A 24,889-nucleotide genomic window follows, 5' to 3' on the forward strand; every position below is an offset into this window, starting at 1 on the left:
AATTTCACAAACGCATGGGGAGGACATGTAAATAAAGGCATGTTAACAGTTGCCACTGATATACTAGGTAGGAGACACTCCATCATTTTAAGCTGATTTTTGTTTTTTTAAATTTCTGTTCAACTTGGGTCAATAGATACCTGCAGTTGAAGATTTTCATCTCCGTAGGATATCTGGAATGAGTCAAAGGTTGAAGTTTTGGGTTAATCTACTCAGAAGGCTTCTACTTGAAAGGAGCCCTTTCAGAGTAACCTGGAGCTTTCTGTGGCCCACAATTAGCACATCAACATTTCTAGATTTAACTGGTCTGTGCTATTCACTCACTTCTGAAAGGGTCACTTGATCCCAAAAGGACCCATATAGATAGCATTTATTTCAGAGTTGAATGAAAATTGTTGGGTCCAGTTCAGGCTAATTCTCCCATGTAGGCATCACTTGTACTCTCACACAGCTTAGTGGTTCTGTGTGTATGTGTGTGGCAGTTTTGCTGATTCATACAAGCATTTGTTTGATACTTATTCTAGGCTCCAAGGATACTGAAATGGTAGAGGCATAGTCCTTGCCCTCCACAAATTCAGAAACGAGTAGAGGAGAAAGGCATCTGAATAAAATCGTCATGATATATTGCAATAGATGATATAATAGAAATAAGAAATGCATGATTTGGGCGTACCTGAGAAAGTAGAACCAACTTTGAAGATGTGACAAAGTTTACATGGGAAAAGAATTATGCGTTCCACTGTAGCATAGTGAAAAGCACTGGATTTGGAGCCAAATACATCTTTTTTTCTGACATTGGGCAAGTTACTTTACTACATTGAGCCTCCGTTTTCTCATCTGTAAAGTGGAGTTAACAGTACGCACCCTGCAGCTCTATGCATAGGAATCTGCAAAAGGCTCCCTTCGTTGTCTTAGGGCCTTTTCACCAAAGACTGTGTGTGGCCAGGAAGCCAGTTGTTGACTATTGGATGGAAGGAACAGAAGTAGAGATCACTTTTTGTGGGGTTGCTTGGGGACAGGGCATCCATTCTGAATGAGAGCCAGGAAAAAAAAAAAAAAACCCACACCTGGGTCAACCATTGTCTCTCTCCCCCTGGGAGCTCATTTGGACAATGGATAGTGTATCTTTTCCCAGCAAAGCCTTTGCATATTTTACTGTCCTTGCAAGTTGACTGAAGGACCCGGTCAAATTACATACTTCTTCAGACTGCTTTTCACTGTGAGTTTCAACACTAAAACCAACTTGATGATTCCTCAGGGCTCACCCTAGTTAAATCCCTGAAAAGAGTGTTTATTTAAACTTTGCACTCTGAAGCTATCTGGGATTCTTTTCCAATAGACCAGCAGAAAGTAGATATTTATGAATGACATGTATTTCATACCTAATTTCTGGGGAGCGGCGGAGTGCTCTACCTTTTGATGAAACTTTGTGCATATTCCCAATGACTGGTACATGGACACTGCGTCCTGAAATAGCCTTAAACCGTCTAAGCGATGCACGTTAGGGGAGGAGTAGCGAAACCAAACATAACTAATCACCCTTTATAATTCTTTGTGAGTCTCTGGCATTGGAGCATTAGAGCCCCCAGCGGCCTCGGTAGCGATGTAAAAATGCCTTTCTGGCCAACCGGTTGGGATTCTCTTATCCAGTAGTGATCAGTCTATGCCTTTTGCCGTTTTGGCCGAAAAGTAAGTTCCCCGATCCGTGAGGATGTGGAGTGTTCCCTAACTTGCCAGGTGTCACAGCAGGAGAGCCGAGATCGGAAGCCCCCACCCGACTGAGGCCAGACCCGCTGGCAGGCTGGTACGGTTTCCTGACAAAAGATGACCACGCGGAGCACTGGGTGGGAGCAGCGGTGCCCCCACCCCCCCCCGACCCCCCAACATAGCGCTGCCTTGGTGATCGTGGGAAAGTGGCGGAGCATCAAAGCGTGTGTCCCTTTGTCTTCCAGGAGAGAAGCCCTACAAGTGCACCTGGGAAGGCTGCACCTGGAAGTTCGCTCGTTCGGACGAACTGACGAGGCATTACCGCAAACACACGGGAGTGAAGCCATTCAAGTGCGCGGACTGTGACCGCAGCTTTTCCCGGTCAGACCACTTGGCACTGCACCGCCGGAGGCACATGCTGGTGTGAGGACTGCTGCCCGCCCAGCGGAGCACAAGAGCTGGGTCTCTTAGCGGCACCCCGTTCAGCAGGGCTGAATCCCCTCCACAGTGTCCACACACAGGGGCATCACCATCCCACGATGTCTGAAAGCAGAGCAGGACAAAAGAAGTCACACCTCTCCTTCCGGTCTGCAGGTAACCCCCATCACGACTACACGAGAAACGTCCTCACGCTGGCCCGGGAGATCCGTGACACAAACGCTGAAGAGACAGGCACGGGCCCCCGTGCTGTGTACTCTGCCATTTCAAGATGTTTGTAGCTTGTACGTTTTTCCGAGCTGTCAGACACTTTGTTATCGATACCTTGAAGGTCGCCCGCCACAAATTGATGGCTGGAGCGAGACCTTTTAAATTTGGATGATTCTCCCATCGTCCCCACCCCTTACCCTCTTTTTACTGCAATTTTAGTTACTGTCTCAGTAAGATAGAACACACATCCCATCTGTTACCAGCAAGCAGCATGAAAGTAGAGAAGAAGAAGCCTGTTGGAGAGTTCCATGACCCGAGAGTAAAGGGGGGCACTCAGGCAGCCCTTGGCACTAGCGTGACGGCATCTAGGTAGCACCACCCGCGACTTGTCATTATGCCATGCCCCGAAGAGAACCAACATTGAATCTTTCATTTGTTTGTCGTTGATTGTTTTTGTTTTGTTTTGATTCTGTTTCGTTCATCTGTTCGAGCAGAGGGGCAGCGACATTTGCAGGTGGAGTGTAGTCCCCGTGTCTGCCCCTGCGTGGACGAGCACAGAGGTGTTCTGTAGTTGAATAGGAAGAGCCTGTCTAAAAAAAAAAACAAAAACAAAAAAAAAAACTACTGCCCCACTTCAAATCGCAGTGCTCTGTCACCTAGGCATCATCTCTTCCTGCCCCTAGTATTTGGTTACAAGGAATCAGGGGAAAGAAAAAACAAAACAAAACAAAAAAACAAACAAACTTTCTTAGACACACTGGCACCAAGGTAAGAGGTGGGGCTGCTCAGGCAAAGTCAGTGAACATGAAAAATCAGACAAAGCAGAGATGGAATAACGCGCCTCTTGAGGAGAAAAGCAATAATGAATAAAAGGACTTTCCTACAATAACTTCACTGAGGACTCACGTTACCAATTTTCATACTTACTAAAGGGATTGTAAAAAACACCCCAGCATTTTAGAGGTCTTGGTTACACTCACGGCACTGAGGTCATCTTTCTGCTGTTTGTTGTCCTGCTCGGTTGAGTACCACAATTAAAGATTATGCTCCCCTTTTCGTGTTTGAAAACAGTTATTTAGTGACCAGAAGGGCCAAGGAGGCAGAGCAGGGAATTAACCCTTGGGTTAATGGGTCAGTTCTCCTTGGAACCGAGTCAGTGGAAAGAGAGTGCTCCCCGAGGAAAGCCTAACATGGTGCTAATTTCCTCACTTGGAGAGCCAAGGCTAAGTGACTCTCCATTAGGTTCTTCTATACAGATTTCATTTTCTAAACCGTGTCAGAGCCCAGCGGCTCTGCATTCGGCATCTACGGGGATGTTGAGCTCACTCATCCTGCGCTGAGGGTGAGGGGAGATTACAGTCCCATCCACCCCCTAAAATTATGAGCCTTTCTTGCAACTAGCGGAGTATACAGTAAACAAAGCAATACATCACCAACAAGCATTCTTGAAGAAAAATACCGTATTTTTTTTTTTTCCCCACTAAAAGCTGTTCTTTTCTTTTTCAGCTTTTTGTGGCTAAGGGGCTTGGTGACATTTTTTGTTGTTGTTGTTGTTGTTGTTGTTGTTGTTAAGATTTTTTATAGCTTAGATATACAAGGTTGCCAGCATAGACCTTTGCAATATATCTTAATTACAAACACTTGATTTGGGGAATTGCACAAATCAACCTCACAATATTCCTAGCTCACTTTTAAGTGTTTGAACATTCTGAAATAATTTCCGGTTGCAGAACTATCCTTTTTTAGGATCCTCTTCAAATTCAGAGAATCTTATTCTGACGAAGCAAGGAACTCTAAACATTGAAACAAGGACAATTCGTGTGGGATGCTATCAAAAGGAATTGTTTTAAATGTTCAAGCAACAGCATAATGATTTTCAGGTAAAATTCTATCTTCAAAACTATGTGCTCTGCAATTTCTGCCAGGTCTGAAAAACTCATCAGGCAGTTTCTCTCAAACAAGGGCTTTGATTCTATTGAGAAATAACTTCTTTTGCTATATGATCTATGACCCACCAAGCACTATTTTTTGGTTTTTTGATTTTTTTTTTTAACCAACTGGAAAGTTTTTTATCTGTACTGTATACAATTCCCACTTCTCATTGCCTGTGACCATTCTGGATAGAAAGAGATTTCCTGCTACATACCAGTGTTGGTTCCTGGTCGGTGGCAAAGAACACAGAGAGTGGCCAACACGGCCATGCCTCCCTCCCTGGCGGCCTGGGAACCTGGTTGGCAGTCAGTAGGTGAATCACCCGGGTACAGGGTAGACCTGATTTCATGCTTCCTGCTCTCATAAGATGGGCTGGTCTTTTCTCTGTGCAGAGAGGTCTTGAACGTGTTACAGGGAGAAACGGTTTTTGGAATTCATAGAACTGACAGGCAGTGGGAGCTTCCCGAGTGACAGCTTGATTTAAATTTAGCACAGAACTAAATGGGCTGCTCCTCTCTGATCACATAGGAAAGGCTCAGGGAAGTGAGGTTTCTCTCCTCACCCTCGGAGAGCGGAAACCAGACTGAGATGGTAAGTCAACCGCTAAAACCAGTCAGGGTTACGCCATATCCTCTCCACCCCACCCCTTGACATGCTCGAGACTTCTAAAGAGGGATCCAAGCACAAACCGTGAGTGAGCGAGTTGCTGATCTCACCCGGGGCTCGTCCTGGAACATAGCAAACTCTCCCTGGTGAGTTTTCTACTCGTTTTGCCGCATAGAAAGGAAAGCAGTTGGGGAGAGAAGGAATGAAGTCTTTAAATAGGAGAGAAGGAATCTTCAGGCATGGAGAGGCCTCCTCCATTTCATCTGGGTCCATTCTAGCCTCTTTTAAAAAAAAGCACAGTAGTAGATGATGAACACCAGGAAAGGTGCAGAATCCACAGGACTTGGCCGTCCCCTAACTAGAAGCATTCTTTGATTTTAACTTGGGAGCTCTTCAGTTTGCAGTGGGTTGTACGTGCATGTTTGAGAACTTCTGCACGGGCAGCCGTAATGGCTTGAGAAGCCGTGGTAGACCTGACCATCTCTTTGCATTGTAGAGATTGAATTCAGGGCAATTAACATTATTTGAAGAGTTACAAGTTACTGTGTAGTTTTAATAGATTGCCTCCTTATATTCTGACCTGAAGGTGTTAGGAAGCAGATTCCCACTTCCCCATCCACCTCAAGCCCCCTCCTGTCGATTCTGTGTGGACTCTTGAGAAAGAAGGCTGCTTGATAACTTGTCTTAAGTTCTATTAAGACGTTTAGACTAAAATTCCTAATGGCTTTCCCATAAAGAACATACTACTGCCTGGCGTTACTTCGACAAAACACTATAGGACGTTGGTTTTCAAAAGCAGTTGAGTAACAGGAACAACCCGCATTTTTAAAAAAGAGCACTTTTTATTCACTCTAAAGTTTAAGTGGAAAGTGGAAACCAGGAAGAGGATGGTGAGGGGGAAAGAACTTACAAAATGCTCCAGTGTTTACAAATGCCAGTTCTAGGTGGTTAGAAAGGCCATTCTCATTGTGGTTGAAAATTTGGAAGAGCTTATACAAGGATTGTGTTCCTTTTTATACAATCCCCCCCCCCTTTTTTTTTAACTTCAAATTTTGCCATTTGTGTTTTAAACCTAAATATCATTCTGCACTTTGAAATCAGTTCGTTAGAACGATAACATGTATATGGATAAAGATGCAGTATTCCTTATTCTGTACTTTATTTATTATACTTACCAAAGCTGCAATGGAATAAGTCCTGTGAGGGGAGACCTTCAGATATACTAATACGCCTTTGTTATGTTGTTACGACTGCTTAGAAATGTAGCCATGATGCTGTTATAAAGATGTTTCCACATTTATAGCAAGGATTGACAGTGATGTTAAGAATACCAGCACCCACGAAACGCTGAGTGTCAGTCTACATGTGAGGGAATGAACGTGAGAGAACTCTCATGGATCATATCAGGCCCGGGAAGCCTTAATACTCATAGTCCATAGTCCTGTCTCAGATTTTGCTCTGTACTCACGCCTGTAAATTGAGGAGGTAAATGTATTCTCTAATTTCATTGACTAAATTTCTTCCTTCAGTTTGTCTGAGGTAGTGCATCTCATGCAAAAAAAAAAAAATCTTCTCAATTTGATTTTGGTTTTGTTGAGAAAAGGGGTTTGGTAAGTCATGTCTTCCACAGTACGTTTCTACTTCTCCCCACACTGCCTTCCACTTCCCCGTACAGGCACACCCAGCACATACACGCCTGCATACGCAGCAGCCAGCGGGCTAGGAAATGCCGACAAGGAACTTTTTTAAAAGAATGAATTTGTAATAATCCATGCTGTCTAGAAATGTAAGTTATTTACCTTATTAGGGAATCAGCTTATAATGCTCTATGTGACTTTGCTTGCATTTTATAGTTAAGTGTACATAAAAATTTAAAAATGCTATATTTTCACAGTTTCATTATAGAGTAATATCTGTTTAGCAACCCATGTCCATTGGTACTTTAAATATGCTGAATACTGTGCAGTTGCAATAGAAATTCAGATTTTCATAAGAAAATGAAATAGGATACTGCATCTTTAAAAAAATAGAGTGAAAATATTTTGCTGTATTCGTAAACATATGTGATAGTGGAAAAATATTTTCAAACTCGCAAATTTTACAGAGGTTGTAAATAGTTTGATGAAGTATGTTGGGAAAAAAAGAGCTTCTAGTTTTCATCACAATAAAAAAAAAAAGAAACTTGTTCAGATATGCCTTGTATATCTTACAATTAGCAATATTGCCATGGGAATTCTGTTCCACTTTGGCAGAGCACACACCTTGTGTTCTGACAAAATGGAGTGGCCACTTGTCTCAACTTAGCCAGGATGGTTTAAAACACAGGGAAGTCATTTTAAGTTGCAAACAACTGATTCTAAATTCAAAACGTCTTTGCCTGAAAAAGGGGGAGATAGCTGCATAGGATGTTACTTGTGCTAAAGAGAATCATCTACAATTCTCTTTCCTCAATTATCTTCCTCCTCAGTGAACCAGTTCTTGATGAGAACAAAAACAAACAAACAAACAAAAAACACAGCCGTAAGGTGTTTAATTCCAGAGGGAACGAATAGTTTTAAGTGTAGCTACATGCTGACAAGATTAAGTGCTATGGGTATGGCCACATGTTAAATGAATCTATACTGGCAATAGGAATAAGCTAATGCCCATTTTCAGAAATGAATTAAAAGCTGAAAGTGCCTGTCAATAGACATTATGACCAATGAGATATTCCTATACTTTTACACAGCAATAATTCTTCATTAGACTGGATTTTTTCTCCACGTTTGAGAAACACACACACACACACACAGAATAAATATATGCACATAGTAAATTGAATATCTTCACACAGCCACAAAAATTCTTTTGTGATTCTTAAATATACTTAATCTTGTTTATGTTAGTACTTCTTAATTTAACCTTACTTACAGAATGTAGGAATGCAAATCTGAACGTTAAGTTCTCTTCAACTTACACTCTGGCATATGGCAATTAAAATTTTAAGATAAAAACTTCACCGATTTGCCCCAAACTTGCAAAACACCTTGTGTGGCTCAAAAAGTTTTGCTCAGTCAACAAAAGCCAATTTATTTCGAGCAAAACACTAGAGAGATTTGTTTGTTCTCCTTTGTTTTGTCCACTAATATCAAATGCACAAGTTCATCGTTACATTTCTTCATTCCTTTCTCCTTAATATTTTCTGTTCTCATACAAGAACCATTTTGGGATGAATATCCACACGATCATTTCTCCCCTGAGAAGTCTGCTAAAGACTGCTGACCCTTAGTAAGCCTTGCTTTAACCGAGGTTTGCAGTTGGTCCTGGAAGTTACCAGATTTACATTCAGAACTTCCCTACTTTTTCCTGTAATTATTTTACTGCCAGAAGTGGAGTCATGAATAGAAATGTACAATGAGATTATACGAATAGGCAAGAGCCCTGGAAATTGTCCAGCCTTACCATCGCAGAGCACAAATCCACCCAAACAAGCTATTGAGGGCTATCAGTAAAATTATACTCTTTCAGAGCCAAACATTTGGTAAGAGCAATTTTAAAAAGTATAACTGTGATTAAACACTCAGGCTTTAGCCAGGGAAGGCTACCACAATGGACAGTGATCTACGTATTTCTCCAGAACCAGACCACAGGCCTAGAAAACCATCTACTGTTTCCTCCTCTAAGTTTCAGAAAGAATGAAAAAGAGAAGGAAACGTGCCAGGAGAGGATGCAAAAGAACCAATGAAGTGTCCGAGGGAAGCAGCTGGGGTCTTTAATCTCACTAAAGTCAAGTCTTCTGGCTGGGCTGTTTTCTGTGAGGTGTCTAAAAGTGCTAAATGAGAAGGTCCAAAATTCAGCAAACCATGAAAACAATAGCTATTCTTTCTTAAACTCTTACTCTACACCAAGCACTCTACTAGGCCCCTTTTAGACACGTTGCCTCTAATCCGTAAACAGGTCTGCATTTTATGGTTGGGAACCTGAGACACAGAGAGTTGGCTGAGTTGTCTGCAGACACAGAAATAGTGAACGACAGTGTGGGAATGTGAAGCTACACATCTCTGGCTCTGAAGCCTGAACTCTGCCCACTGCACCACGTTGCACTTGTCTTCCCAGCAGCCAAGCTGTCGTATTTCTAACTCTGAAGTAGTTTCTTGGCTGGGTAGCCCTATTTTCCAAGTATGAGACAGCATATGATATGAGAATGGTAGCTAAGGTTTGAAGTCCGTCTTTTCCTGGAAAGTCATGCATGAAGGATCATGCATGTAAATACACAGCAATGACCAGTCTCCCCGAACTTGTCACTTCCTTCTAACTGGTTGGCCTGGAGATCCCAAATCATTAAAACATTTTAAAGACTAGAAGCATCTTAGCCAGAGTGGGTTTTCTCAATTCTACGTATTTCTTTGTAGGTATAAGAAAAACCTTTCCACCTGTAGACCTTCTAGAATCTGCTCAATTTGCATTTGGAGTTTGCACCTCCATAGAGTGAGTTGTTAATAACAGAGCCCACCCCCGGCAGCTGTTAAGGGGGTGGCGATCACAAACATTCAGATGACAAGCAAGGAGAGAGAATGGAGAATCCCTTTTCCTTCTCACCTGACAGTACCACCTTGGAATGTTTTAAATACTCTGATGAATAAGCTGTTTATAGTACTGTTGTTGGTTTAATTGAATTTATGTAAGAAGCTGTCCGATGTCAGAGGAATCAACGCCCACCCCTTTTCTGTGTAGGACAAAGTTTCTGACAGTATTGATCCATGGAAATACTAATGGGCTTAGAAAACATTAAGAGAATGTCATTTCTCATGGTGTTTCTTTTTTCTGAAAATGAATCTCCTGAATTATGATCTTTCTCCCTGTTACTTGGCCGAGGGAAGAGACAAAACCTGTATAAACCAATTCCCTTCTGTGCTGAGAGCAAATGTAACGTATGCACAAGTCACTGTGGGAAGGGGTCTCTTCTCCGTTAATTGGGTTTCACAAGCAACAATTTCTCAACAACAAAACCACAACTCTAAGTGAGTTGAAAAGAGATGAGTAGTGACAATAGTCACATCAGTACTTTTTTTTTTTCCTTTCTGGGTTTCATCTCTAGAAATTTTAAATGTTTGAGACACTGGAGTCCGCCCTTTGTGCAAAGCAAAAACCAATGACTCTATGTGAATTATATCTTGCTTTTTCCAAAACAGGCATACCAAGACTTTCACAGAGATTCATTTTTGATGAGAAATGAGGGTGAAGAGGAAGGTAGAATTTGGGTCAAATTCTAGGAAAAGTGCTCTAGTAATCAAAAAGTAAGACATTTCAGGGACGTACTGGCATCTTCCCTTTGCTAATTTCATGCTCCAAAGATACAGCATAAAACATTATAGAAAAATGCTTTTGCCCTACTTGTGTTTCTAGTTTTCCCATAGCAGAATTTTGTAATTACATCCAGACTACAGTACACATTTTGTTCCTCAGACGTCATTACGTTGGATGGGTATTGTTGAACTGGGGCACTGGTGCCTATATTCAAGGCTCTTTCCTATCAACTTGTCTGTCCGCAATTTGTTGTGTTTAAAAATTCATTTTTGAGAAATCACCATCCTCCTCCCCTACCCCCCACGGAATGGTGGCTGTATTGTTTCGTCCATGTCTATGTGGGACACGTTGCATCACATGGCAAACCAACTCTCTGTGGATGTGAGATAACTACTTACAAAACCAGCTTGAAAACATCGTCTTATGTATTATGTCATCCTGCATCATAATGCAATTATGTGTATCATAACATGCTCATTTTAAAAAAGAGAAACCAGCAAATTCATGTTTGTCCATTGAAGAATGTACTCAGAACTTTCTGTGTTGTGAAACGATGAGAACAGACCACCTTTAAGATACCCACCTGCCACTTAAAATGACTTAGTTATAATTAGTAGTAGTCTAGACGTTGCTCTTGGTGTGTGGGGGTCAGTTCAAACGTCATGTTCTTCTGAATAAATCTCTCACTAGTATTTGAAAAAAATATATGGGAATAAAGAAAAATATCATCTTTGGCCAAGTCAAGCAGGCATCTTTTTCCTTTTCCTTGACACTTAGCTCATTATACATGATGACTGGATCACACGATCCATCTGTGTAAAAATACAAAAACGTCCTTTAGTTTACAAAACAGTTATTCTAGGCTCGAAGCCTCTGAACAGCAAATTGAATAGATGTGCTGCGTCTGATTCACTTAACAGATGTAATTTTACAAAAGACTCTTGGGTCTCTGACCCCAGAGAGTCAGAATGCCCACAGGAGGTCCTATGCATTAAAGGACAAAACCCCCTCAATGATGCTGGCAAGCAAATGTGTTAATTTCTTAAATCTTCATTTGGTTTTCTGTTCAGAGTTTTAATTGCAAATGAATTTATTTCTCCAGCTTATCTAAAGATCTAATTTCCCAATAGTTTCCTCTGCATTTATATACTCTGTAGTGTTTAGGCAACCCCTGTTATAAGTTTATTAATATTATGTAAGTGTTGTTCTTGTATTTATGTATAGTGTATGTATTGTAAATATACTCAGAGCTTTTTTCCTTTTACTGTAAAATGGTGATTTTTTTTTTTTTTTTGCCCTATGATAATGTAAAGGGAGACCCTCCTAATGAGATTCTCTCAGAGGATGATTATTCCAGTCTATTCTCAGAGATTTAAATGAACAAGTGTTATCGTTTTTAATGGTGTCTCAGACATATTCTGTTGGTGCATTGCTTTTCTGTATTCAACTTTCCTATGAATTGAGCTGTGAACCGAAATAGAGTTTAAACCTTTAACTGTATGCATTTGTATAATTATCTGAATGAAGGCATGAAGGTTAAATAAAGCATTTTGTATGGAACAAAACTCCCTAATTATTACTAAGGCTGACACAGACACTTTGGAAATCATAGTTATTAACCATTCTAATTAAACCTTTGTTATGAAAAGTTTTACCACTTGTGTATAGTGATTTGAAACACAGAACGAGATATACTGCATACTCAAAAATGAGCGGGACTTCTATTTCATAACGAGCCCCTGAAGAAGTATTCCTAACTTAATATTTTACTGAATGTAAAACTAAAAAGTGATCCAGATATATGAAGTTATATGAAAAAGATACATCTTTCAGAGCCGAAAATGGAATCTCTAATTGAATGAATTATTTTTTCATATCTCATGTATCTTCCAGCACATGCCAAAGCTAGTTTATTTCTGTACATTTTTAAGAAGACTGGATTATGAAGCTTTGAAAATAAGACCATTAATGAGTAGAGTATCTTTTGAATAATTGCTAAAATAAGTACTTGAAGAATCAAAGTATCCTGCATAATGTCCTTCAATTGAAGATCTACCAGAAAAATCCATTCTACAATGAGAATGGTAGTAAATACTACTAACAATTATATAGAAAGGTAATAGAGGATAGGTGATCAGTACATTTTTACTAAATTATTTGTGAATATCTTAGTTACACCATGCTAGAAATACTCCATTAAGGCAGAGGCCAATAAATTAGAGGGTCAGTCTTGTTCTACACTGTGGTGAGCAGGGTAGCAACTTGTAAGGCTGAACCTAATTCATTCCATTGCTTCATTTTGGGTATGACTTTGTACCAAAACGGTAAGTTGGACATTAAATTTGTCTTTGGCCTGATTTTCTGAGAGTCCTCTTTAGGCCATGCAAACAGCCAAACCAGCTCCCCAGTTATGTGTTTTGTTTATTTTTCAGTTCATCCCAGGAAACTTTATCATAAGGATAGACCAATGAGACAAATGTCATGGAATAGATCACATGATACTATTTTACTCTCAAGGTAATTTTCTTGTTAATATTTCTTCTTCTGAGTGATTCCTGGAGACTTCAGCAATAGGTGGAATTATATAAGTGCTAGATAATTCTGTAATTTCCTCAATCTCTTTACTCTGGTTGTTTCATCATAGCTAAGATTTCTAGTCCATATATTGATAGTTTCATTGTTTCGTACTCTCTCCAATATAACAACTATAAAACAATAGCATGAAATGGCTAAAAGTACTGAAATGGCATTGTACTTGGGATTAGAATACCTTGGGGCTTTATCAAAGAAGAAAGAAATACATCAGTGCTAGAATAAAATCATGCTCCCTAAAAATTTTTTTAGTCCCAGATGGCCACTGATGGTTTTCATACCATATAGTGCATTGTCTTCCCACCAAAGTTGCACATTTCCTTCAACACAATGAGTTCCTTGTACTTTTTCTGAGTGCTGTCTGGATTTAATATATTTCTCTCCCAGCAGTGTAATAAGTATAATTTACATCACTTCCTGTTTAGTCTAAATTCACCAATGAACGCCTACACAGCTCATACACTTGAGTGATTATTTCTGAAATAAATTACATTTTCCTTGTACAGGAACAACTTTTACACAATCTTTTTCTTTTACAGTTTCACTGTGTTAGATTCACAAGTGTGTGTGTGAGAGAGACAGAGACAGAGACAGAGAGAAACTGTTTTATGAGTCCACAATGACATCAGCATCATTAGACTTGAGCAGGTATGCTAAAAACAGGTTCACTCAGGAATGTCCTAGAATTGCTTAAACACATGGATAGCCATCGTGATGCACCCTTTTTTTATAGCTACAGTTTATGTGGATATATTGTAATCCATTACCCTGGAGAGGACTGCAAGGCACTGCAAGTCTGTGCCATGAGCTACCATAATATCCACGTCCCTTGGAACTTTCACACTGTACCAAAGTTCTAGCATCTCAATAGCAGCCTTGCCACTGGCCCAGACTCCTCTGAACTCTTAAGCTTGATCATAGACCAGGTCAAAAGGTAGATGCAGTCATGAGGATGAACATCACCGATCATCCTCAGGGCCCTTTAAGCTGACACTGGTGTGGCTACTACATTCTGTTGCTAATCTAGGGTTTCTGGACCCTACTTCACCTTTCATTGATGACTTGGAGTCATTGATTTGTAATATGTTTAGCACGAATCCACAGTCACTTAGACATTGATTGTTGATTATTTTGTAGTATATATAATAATATTCTGTATCATAAGTGAACATTTAAGTTATATTCACTATATCTAAAATAATGGGGGAATGGTTGGGAAATTTCATGAAGTTTATTTGTTCAGCCACTCGTACGTGACACATCAATGTTACTGTGTTTCCTAGTAACGATTTCTACATGCATAAAATCAGGAAAAACACATATTTGAGTTATTAGTCTGTGTAGGTATTATACTAATCAATGTAAAACATAAAAATTGTACCTAAGACATAATCTCAAACCATACTTTTGGTTACAAACCTACTTTGGTTACATCCTACTAGGGTAGATAAATACACAATTTCTATAGTAGAAAATATAAATGGATTAGCACCACGGGACTAGCTACCGTGTCATGAAGGTCTAAAGGTAGACAGAATGGCTTCTGTAACACAGGTAACCAGCTGGGCCTCCATGTCCCCTGAGATCTATATTGCATGCGGATGCTCAGATCCCTAATTCCATATGAAAGCCCTCCCCAAGATTTCTGTGAACTTTATGGGTATATGCAGCTCTGGGAGGAAAGGAAGCATGGCTGCTTGCATTATCACAATCAACTTAGTCTCTTGGCTTAGGTGATCATTTTAAGGTCTGATGTGTTTTCTGTCCTGTCAGCCTCTTCCTAGCTTTACTACACAAGTGCGCACATACACAAATACAAGGGAAGGGGAGGAGAGGGGAGGATAGAGAAGGGAGGGAAGAGGAGAGAAGAATAGGGAAGGGAAGGAAGGGGAGAGAAGGATAGGGAAGGGACAGAAGGGACGGAACAGGAAGGGAAGGGAAGAAAGAGCAAAGAAGATAAAGAGTAGCTTTTGTTTCAGTTATGTACACACTGGCATGCATATGAGGTGGTCCAATGTAAAAAGTTAAGTTTGAAAGTCTCTGACTGGTCTCTGTCTTTCCTTTTGTCCTTCCCAACATCTCCCAGGGCAAATCCCAGTGTATTTGTTTCTCACACTGACCAGTTTATTCATTGTGATGATTAAATTCATATGTTAATTTGACTGGGCTACGGTGCTCAGATATTTGGTCAAACATTTTTGGGTTGTTTCTGTGAAGGTTTTTTTTGTTTTGTTTTGTTTTTTTGTTTTGTTTTTTGATAAATTTAACATTTAAATAGTGGACTTCAAGCAAAGGAGAACACTCTCCATAATGTAGATGGGTCTCTTTCAATCAGATGAGGGGCTTAATAGAACAAAGACTGACTGCCTCCTAAGAAACTAGGAATTCAGCCAGTAGACACCTTTGGATTTGAACTGCAACCCTTCCCTGAGCCACTGAGTCTCTAGCCTACCAGTCCACCCCATCATATTTTGGACTTACCACGCCTCTGTAATTGTGTGAACCAATTCCCTAAGGTAAATCTGTCTATACATAGAGATATAAGGGATAGAGATAGAGATATAGATACACACACACACACCACGCCCTGCTGCTTCTGTTTCTCAAGAGAACCCTGATGCCTCCTTCTACTTGATTACTCAGGCTAGTTCTCATCTCCCTGACCTAAGGGTCTTACCTTTCCTCCTATAGGACCAATCCAAATATTTTGCTAAATAAAAGTAGTCCCTCCTGAAAACTCTGCTGCCAGTTACAGTTTGAAATAGAGATAAGAAGGTCATTTCATGAGGGATGTGGTTCGTAGCAGATGATGTATTTGGCTGTAATATTTCAACTGGCTTAAATCAAATGATTCCCATAATTGGAAGACCAAAGCTACCATAATCTTTTCAGAATTGATTTATCCCTGAAACTTTTATCATCCCTGTTCCTTTTGGCAGCTTCTATCTCAGCTTGGCAGTAAAATGGTTGCAAAGTCCCAGGCCTCATACCCATGTACAAGCATAACAGAGAGACTTGCTCCCAGAAGCAACAACAGGAAGAAAAACCTGTAGCAAAACCCTCTTCCTATTTCATTGGTCCAGATTCAGAAACAAGCACATCCCTGAACCTATCTTTGGCAAGGGAACCCTCAGAGTAGGCCAGTTCCCTGTGTCACAGGTTGGGGCCAACTTCTTGAGGCTCATGAGCTTCATAAGGGAATAAAATGGGTTCACTGTGACTTGAGGTTTTCAGTCAACTATTTGTTTTGAAAATTTTAAAACCTACAGAAAAGCTCAAAAATAGAACAGTGAACATCCATATATCCATCAGATTCAGCTAGCACACTGTCTATACACATTTTTTAACTGTTCAAATGCAAGTTGCAGAAGTCTTTAAGTCTTCTCCCCTGAATATTTTACCACGTTATCCCTTCAGAGCAAGCATGTGTTCCCATCAAAGTTGTAAAAATGTCTCAATAATATCCTTTACAGACTTTTAGCTTGGGGACCCAGATCCAGCCAAGGGTCACACAATCATTAGCCTAGCCACCATCCCCCTTTTTCTTTTCCTATTCTTTTTTGTTTTCTTTATTGGTGTTTTCGTTTAGTTGTTTGTTTGTTTGTTTTGATGGTGGTCTTTCATGACTTTGACAATTTCAAAGAATCTAGGTCAGTTGTTTTCAATGTGTCCTTCAATTTCGATTTGTTTCCTTATGATTAGATTCAAATTAAACATTTTCTTTAGCAGGGACACTGCACAGGTAATGTAAAGTCCTCAGTGCATTGCATAGAAGAGATGTAGGGGCCAGTTTCTCCCACAATTGGTAATGTGAAATTTGTTCACCATTACAAAAAAAAAAAAAATGTGTGGGTTTTGTTATATCCTTGAGGTGTTTTTGGACCTTGAGGTTGAGTATACATCCTTAAAAGAGAGGGATCCCTGGGTGGCTCACCGGTTTAGCGACTGCTTTCATTCAGCCCAGGGTCATTCAGTCCCTGAATCGAGTCCCGCATTGGGCTCCCTGCATGGAGCCTGCTTCTGCCTCTGCCTGTGTCTCTGCCTCTCTCTCTGTGTCTCTCATGAATAAATAAATAAAATCTTTAGAAAAAAAAAAAGAGACTCTGCAGAAATTATTTCATTTTTAAAATAAATATATAATTATTAAAGATTCCAAAGCTTAGTTCTTCCTTAACATTTTACTTCAACATCTAGATAATATTACTGTATTTATAAATTTAGCAAATGTAACATATGTTTCTAAGGCACTCGAACATTTAAAAACTACATCTGTAAATTTAATATATATGCTTTCTCTTTTAAGAACTTTCATAGAAGGACTCCTGGGTGGCTCAGCAATTGGACCTCTGCCTTTGGCTCAGGACATGAACCCAGAGTTCTGGGAGTTCCGGAATTGAGTCCCACATCAGGCTCCCTGTGAGGATCCTGCTTCTCCCTCTGTCTATGTCTCCGCCTTTTCTCTGTGTCACTCATGAGTAAATAAATAAAATCTTAAAAAAAAAAACCTTTAATAGATTAATACCAAGTCATTTCAAGAACTCAATATTTTCATAAATCTATTAAACTTTAGGTATGGTGATTCTTAAATTCTCCAAATGTTCTGATTTTGCATATAAATTTTATAAGATTTCAACTTAAAATTTAAAAAAATTTAGTCATTGCTTAAATTATATATTTCCAATGAGATTCATAAAGTTAGCTTCTAGCAGGACATATTCTATTAGTTATTCTCTTAGTTATTACAAGTGTCAAATATGGATACATTTCTTATGCAAAAATATTCTCAAAAATTTCTATACTTAACCATAAACTGTCTTGGGGTTAAAAGGAAATAATTAGAACATTTCAAATAGTTTGGGGATTATCTTCTCAGATGGTTGAAGTTGCATTAGACTAGAGATCTCATTGGAAATACTGATATAGTATTCTCACCTAGATGGGAAATCTATTGAGTTATAAACACAGAGCTCTATTTATAACGTAAAATAAGAATTGATAATTTAGGAAGAGTGGTTAACTGGATGGTTATGTACTTCACATCCCTAGGCTAAATTTTTTTACTATCAAATTTTTCCATACTCTGAGGGAAGTCTGTACATACCCATATATACACACATACACACCCAATGCAAATCTGCTTGACTGGATTTGCATTTGTTTGGGTCTTTATACATTTGATTATATCCATATGGTCCTAAAGACTTTGGAATATGAAGGATTTTTTTCTCTTATAATAATTCCTATCACGTAGGATTATAACTCTTACCAATATTAAAGTGACCATGTGAAGAACACATAGACCTAAGACAGTGGTTCTCAACAGGGGGACAATTTGCACCCCTAAGTGACATTTGTCAATGACTGGAGACATTTCTGATTGTCATGACTGGGATAAGGGTTGCTGTTGGTAGCCAGTGGGTAGAATCCTGGAATGCTACTAAACATCCTGCAATGCTCGGGAGAGCCCCCATAACAAAGAATTCTTCTGTCCAAAGTGTCAGTAGTGCTGAGGTTGACAAACTGAAGTCTAAGGCAGGTCAAATTATTAAATTTTCAAATCATTAGGTTCCAGGAGCAACCAACCCTATTCACTCTAACCTGAAGAAGTGGCAGAAGGAGCCATGAGGAAAGAACTTAATAGATGAATGGTGTTGGGGAGATGGTGAACCTGTGCACTCTGTGTTCTAGCAACAGTCGAATATTTGTACTGGAACTGACCTACATTCCTATCTCAAACTTTCATGCCTGCACACATGTTCCCTTAGCCTAGAACATTATTCTATGCATCTATTTAGTGAATTCTAATGTATTTAGTACTTTCCCTATATAATCTTCTCTGAATCATTGCCTATCTGGCTAGGAAGTAACTAGCATTGCTCTTGTGCCTTAAACATAATCAAATATTGCAGTTATAATACTATAAATAGCTGATTACATATCTTCTTCTTAGCTACATTGTGAGCTGTTTGAGAACAGAAATTGTACCTTATTTGTCTTTGAATCCATAGAGCCTGGCACAAGGTAAGCACTCAATATATATTTGATGACTTCATAAATGGTCTAGTTTAGAGATAGGATTTTAACAAGGACAAGAAACAATGAAATTGAAAGGGTAATTTTGAACTAGATCATAAAGGACCATAAAGTCTAAATTCTGGAATTTGGTCTTTATTATTTAGATAATAGAGAGTGAGTGGTATTTTTATTTCTAAAGATGAATGTTCTGATAAGTATTTTTGAAACTTAAGTCATATTTTAAATGCACCCTCTTACACATGTGCATGTGTGCATGCACACACACAAATATACTTGATTTTTCTTAAAGAGCATAATAAAATAACTAATAATTAAAAATTATTCACATCGAAATTAACACCAATAGGAGATGTATCGAATTATATTCCATAATCTTTCACTGGAGCCTCCCTATATATATTCTCTTACCATATATACATATATATGGTAAAATAAGAAATTTTTTAAATTAAAAAATAAACTTTTATCAGCATATCAAAGCCCTTTATGGGTAGATAATATTGTAAAAAGTTCACAAATGATTAAAATTGCAAGGTGCAAATTCACCTGAAAGTTTCTGCTCAGACTCCCTGCTAGTGCCCACACTTGTTAGCATTTGATTTTCTTTTCATGATTTTAAGCCACACAGTCTTATGACAATAAAAAAATTCTTTTTATTTCTGTGACTTTACTACATTTGCATCTTTCCAAAGAAAATCTTCAAGACAATTCACATATGAAAAGCCCTAAATTGATACTCTACCAGATATATGAGTCTTTATTTATTTTTATTTATTTTTTTTTCCTTGAGTCTTTATTTAGAAATACCTCTCAGGTAACTGGCTGGCTTAGTTGGTGGAACACATGACTCTTGATATTGATGTTGTGAGTTCAAGCCCCACATTGGGGGTGAAAATTACTTAAAAATAAAAAATATTTAAAAATAGTTTTCATTTGATTATTTGGTTATGATTGGGTTTTTAAAACATATGATAAAGAATTTTGAAACTCAGAATGACAGCTGGTATACAAAATTCACTGCAATCAGAAAACAGTTTTCTCCAAGTTAAAAAAAATAAAATGTGTTGACTATAGCTCTTAGTAGGTAGAATTGTGGAGGAAAAGCTTAATTTTCCAGGCAGAAATGTTGATTTCCCTCAAATCATAGCATTCACGTGGCTTAGTCGCTTGCCCCAGTGATAGTAGATGCCTCTGGAGCGAGAGGGCATGAACTTATAAGGTGCCAAGGCAGGTGAGAACAGGCCTTCTCACATCATTAATTGTTGTTTTCTTTCTTCTTCCAATATTAGTGTAATTTATTCTAAAATTGTCATTTCCTGTCTTTTGTGAAGGCCTCTCTAATACTGGAATCATTCAGCCCAGATGGGGCCTAAAAAATTTTGCATTTCCTTTTTAAAAATTCATCTTCTGCATGGATGCGGCTGCCTTTATTCACATCCAACCAAAACAATAGTCCCTTTTTTTACCATGCGTAACTGTGATATATTTATTTACCAATATGTCGACTGCATCACATGAGGTGTTTATTTAGATTTTGAGCACGTGCAATGAAGTGCTAATCATGGGCTAGTTATTTTCCACCATAACCCTGGAGAGCTTCTACTTTGACGTTTCCTTTGCCTTTATCTGGGAACTGTGACTTGTGAAATGCTTGTCACCCCTGCAGGGGAGACGAGTGGCATTTTCTGTGGATCTCTAACTGGTGGAAGGTGTGCCTCTCTATTAAAACCTTAAGACATTAAAGATAACAAAGGAAACCTTTTGACTTCTTTTCATTGTTTAATCTCTTGGCATTTTGTGTATATAAAGACTATCACTGGACAGAAAGCAGTAATAAAGTCCAGAAGGAGATAAAAGCACAAATAGTGAAACGAAGGTATTTGTAAAGCTCTATAAATCTGTTAACCAGAAGTTGCAGTTTAATCTTTACATACAGCCAAGTCTCAAGGTTAACTGCTCCATAAAGCTTCATGGGGCACTGCTGTTTGGTATCTCTTCACTTCCTTATCAACTAAAGGACTCTCCCATCATATTTCTTATAGTCTTACTTCTTTTGAATGTATTATTGACAAGAGATTCCTCTACCTTAGATTTAAGAAAATGCCATCGACCTGATGGCATCAATTCACAAATAGGACACGTTTGATGTAAATGTAAAGAAGATTCAGAGTGGCCTTGGTCGCTTGTTGATAAATGGTGCAGTCATGGCATTTTTGGTTTTATGGTGAGAGGAGGGAAAAAACTGTCTGCTTGAATTGAAAGTGGACTCTTCTCCATTTGTGCCAAAGGCTCTAGGTCGAAGGTTGTAGCTTTGAATGTTTTAAGGATAGAGGTTAAAAAAGAACTTTTGATAAAATACACTGGTAGAGCTATAGCCTTAGTCTTTGTTACAGAAGGTTGAAGATATTGAACATATTAGCACAGGGAAAGAGCATTTGCTTTAAGGCCAGCACAAACTGTTTTTAGATATTAGTTATTCAGTGTACCAGCAGGATGAAGCCTACAAGTTGCTTGCCTTAGGAGACACATCTTAACACTGGCCGTAGTGACACTGCCTTCCTTGCCTTGTGAGTTATACAGGAGACAGCAGATGCAAAGTACACGATGCAGAACCTGTTCTGAAGTTGGCCTTCGGGAAGGGATTTGTCATTTCTGGCTCCTCAGCTCCATTGAGGGAAGGGATTTCCACTCTACTCTGCAGGAGGGAAATTTCAGGAGGATTAGCTCCTGCCATCCTCCACATTTCTGTTTCCTCCCCAAAGGAGCAGGAGTAACTTGTGCGTTTTGGAAGCTCCAGTGAGACAGCATCCAGTGCTCGGTCCCTCTGTCTCAGAATGCCCTGCCCTGAGGGCTCCCAGGTTCTCCATCAGATCTAAAGCAGAGATCCTTTCTAATCATCATCATTGCTTTACACGGAGTTTTGGGGCCATCTCCCTGCAATCTCTAGAAAGGTAAACGTGATATTTTCCTTTGTGAATGTGGGCTTTAAAAGTTAGAAATAAAAAGATCATAACTATTTAAGTATGAGACAGAACCTGCCTGAAGCACACACAGATTAGTAGCCACTTTGCTGTGGCTCAGCTAAAAATACCCCTTTTAGCCCACCTCCCCGATAAATATATTCCACATCTGTGCACTTAGTGTTTGAAATTACACATTAGACTTCATTTATTTGTCTAAGGCTTCTTATCACTTACTAACTATGCCAGGAAGGGCAAAAGTGGTAGCCTTATCAATAATCATATCTCAGTATGAAGGAGTCTTTAAATGTATTTAGAAGAGCAGGTTTGAGTTAAGGGGAAGAATGAAAAATAGTACAAACACTGCCCTCATGTGATTGTGCTCTTTCTGTGATGTTGGTTGGAGTTGCTTGCCGTCCTTGGAAGTTACAGAGGTGGGAAGAGGTAAAGGGAAAAGTGTACAAAGGTTTGTGAGGGAAAGATAAGAGTCCTGGAAAAGAATCTTTACTTAGTTTATGGGTTTGCTCAGGGAAATTCGCCCCAGGAAGAAAAAGACATGTTACTCAACTGTGTACTTCCTGTTGAGCACGAGGAATTTGTTAAAATACATATTTTAGTACCAGTCCACACAATCACATACCCAGGTGGATTATTCCATGTAATACCTGGATGGAAAATGTTCAGAAAAGAAGTTTCCTACAAATTGCTTTATTGAAAGTGCATCTCTTATTCGAGGGTTCTGGGCAAATCAGACTTGTTTTGATCCTAGTTTTCACTACTCAGTCTGTTATTCTATGGCAAACTGTGACCAAATGCATTTTTTTTTTTTATTTTAAGCTAATGGGTAAGAGACTAGAAATGCAAAAGCATAGATTTGGAGGACTGTAGAGTACTTTTTTTTCCCCCTGTGACCTTCTGTTCTTTCCTCTAGGAGAACTGAATGTCTCTCATGGGTGTGGTTGAGAACAGGTCAAGACAGCAAAAGGATTAATAATTTTTTTTTAGTTTGCTAATGCCTTGCCAGGAATATTGACATTAGAAATTTGCATCACAAAACAGATTTTAGATTATATATTTTATCTATTTGTCTATCTATCCCATATATATTTATTCTTAGATAGGAAGAGTAAATTTGCATTTATGAATTTATAGGTCAATTCACTCAGTGTCCTCCTTAACTTTCTCAGCCACTCTGTGTGTGTCATTTGGGAGATAAAATTTTTGTCTCCATCCTTAAAAAGAATTCCTGTGTGATAATATTAATGATCTGAAATTCAGTGGGATGAATTTTAATGTCATAAACATTCCATGGAAAGTGAAGATTTTTTTCAGATATGTAAAAACCCACATTTACCCAGCATACAAATTCCGATCCTCTCAAATGTCTCTTCTCTGTTAACAAGACCCCTAAGCTATATCTAAAGGCAAGTTCCCTCTACTTTCTGATGAATTTCCTCAAGGTCGGTAGTCTTTTTCAACTTCTATCCTCTATAAGCACCTTACCCAAAGCCTTGAGCATGGAACTCACTTATAAGCAATAGTTACCATTTCTTGGGCATTTATCATATGCTGAGCTCTACTTGGGGCTTTGCATGATTGTTATTTTTACCTGCTCAACAATCTTGCTCCTCATATTATCTTATTTTTTAGATAAGGCAACTGACATTCAATACATTTACCAAATTTGTCAAAGGCAGCATGACTGGTAGACAGACCTAGAACACAAACTCTTGTCTAGACCCCATGTGCTAAAGACCTCTTCTCCTACAGGTGTTGAGTGGTACAAGGAATAAAGAAAACACACCTGACCATAGCATTTTTTTTTTCTAAAGAAACAAACAAACAAAATTCATAATATAGAGGAACACTCAGGATTTGACCAGCTGATAGACCCAAGCTTGGTGATAAACCAGAGGCTTACTGGCTGTGCGAGTCTTAGGCAAATAACTCAGGCTTGCTGATCTTCAGGCTCTTTATCTGTAAGGTGAGAATACTGCCTAGTAACATAGGATGATAGTTTAATAAAATACAATACCCTAAGTTTGGGGTTCTACTCCTTTTCTCCTCATTTTACTCTCTTTTAACCTCTACATCTTTGTGGAGGTCCTTACTTCTCTGTGGCTCTAATAAAAGTAGAGGGCACCATTTGGTGGTCTTGCTTTTTTGTTGTTGTCCTTATCCAATTGAAATATCTGCTCTTTTATTTGCAATGTGAGAAGCCATTTCTTGTTTCAAGACAATGGATTTTTTTAAAAAAAAATATTGAAATACGTTGGTATACACTTGCCAAAACTTGCCATCCCTCTCTTGTTTTAGATTAGTTCCTGATTTTTACCAGTGACCTTTTATTCAACATAGGCATGAATAAGCCCTGGACTTTCCCAGATTAAAAATACACATAAACCTGGAAGCAGCTGCCACAAAATATCGCTGTGTAAACATGATAAAATGCAGAAGTAGATCATTTACATTCAATGAGTAACAAGGTATTTGCAGGAATTAGCTGTCCTTGACCAGCTCAATTCTGTTCATACAGCTTATGCTTTCACTTTATTGATGCCTATAAATGAACATTTCTTGTCTTGATGTACCCTAGTTTGGCATTCAGCACACAAAGGGCTATATTTTATAGCCAATGGCTACAACTAAACCTCCAGAGAAGCTGTGCAGCTCCTTTCCTCTTGCACAGGTTGGTGTCTGCTGTGCATTTTGACATCCTGGTCCTTTTGGCTAGAATCAACACTTTGTTGCTCATGAGCCAGTTATCCACAAATTAGCCCTCTCATCCTTCTCTTCCTTCTGACCATCTTTTGGAGGGTTTTCGTTACTTTGCAATGTGCCTATTGTTCTGGAGAAAGAGGTGAAACCAATATCTATAAGAGTATAGGTTTGTCAGATGGCAGTGGAGGAGGTTCTGTTTTTGCTCCTGGATAATCAGGAGTTAAATATAAAGAGCCTGTGGAGACTAAGCTTATATTTTAGGAATAATTTGATCAACAGAGGTGGCACCAAACGCCACTCACAAGCCTAAGTAGAATTCAGAAATATTCTCTTAGCTCTCAGTTTCCATACATGGAGCACTTGTTAGGTACCAAGCATTGTGCTACCTGCCTGAAAAAATA

General features: G+C 39.0%; 1 protein-coding gene across 15 annotated transcripts in view; it reads left to right on the plus strand.

Annotated features, from left to right (window-relative positions):
• KLF12 (KLF transcription factor 12) overlaps positions 1-17,258 on the plus strand; it is a 591,716-nt gene extending 574,458 nt beyond the window's left edge. For 12 of the 15 annotated variants that reach the window (XM_077855379.1, XM_077855387.1, XM_077855391.1 and 9 more), the window contains one exon: positions 1,953-2,787. In XM_077855379.1, coding sequence (XP_077711505.1) covers positions 1,953-2,134 — 182 coding nt within the window. In that variant the 3' untranslated portion in view covers positions 2,135-2,787. Of the gene's footprint in view, positions 1-1,952; positions 11,834-12,611; positions 12,697-13,310; positions 13,420-17,074 lie in introns of those variants that run through there. The other 3 variants (XR_013355728.1, XR_013355729.1, XM_077855381.1) reach the window with 3 other exon arrangements.
• Positions 17,259-24,889: the final 7,631 nt, after the last annotated feature.

Source organism: Canis aureus, chromosome 17 (genome assembly GCF_053574225.1).
Source record: "Canis aureus isolate CA01 chromosome 17, VMU_Caureus_v.1.0, whole genome shotgun sequence".
Classification (NCBI taxonomy): domain Eukaryota; kingdom Metazoa; phylum Chordata; class Mammalia; order Carnivora; family Canidae; genus Canis; species Canis aureus.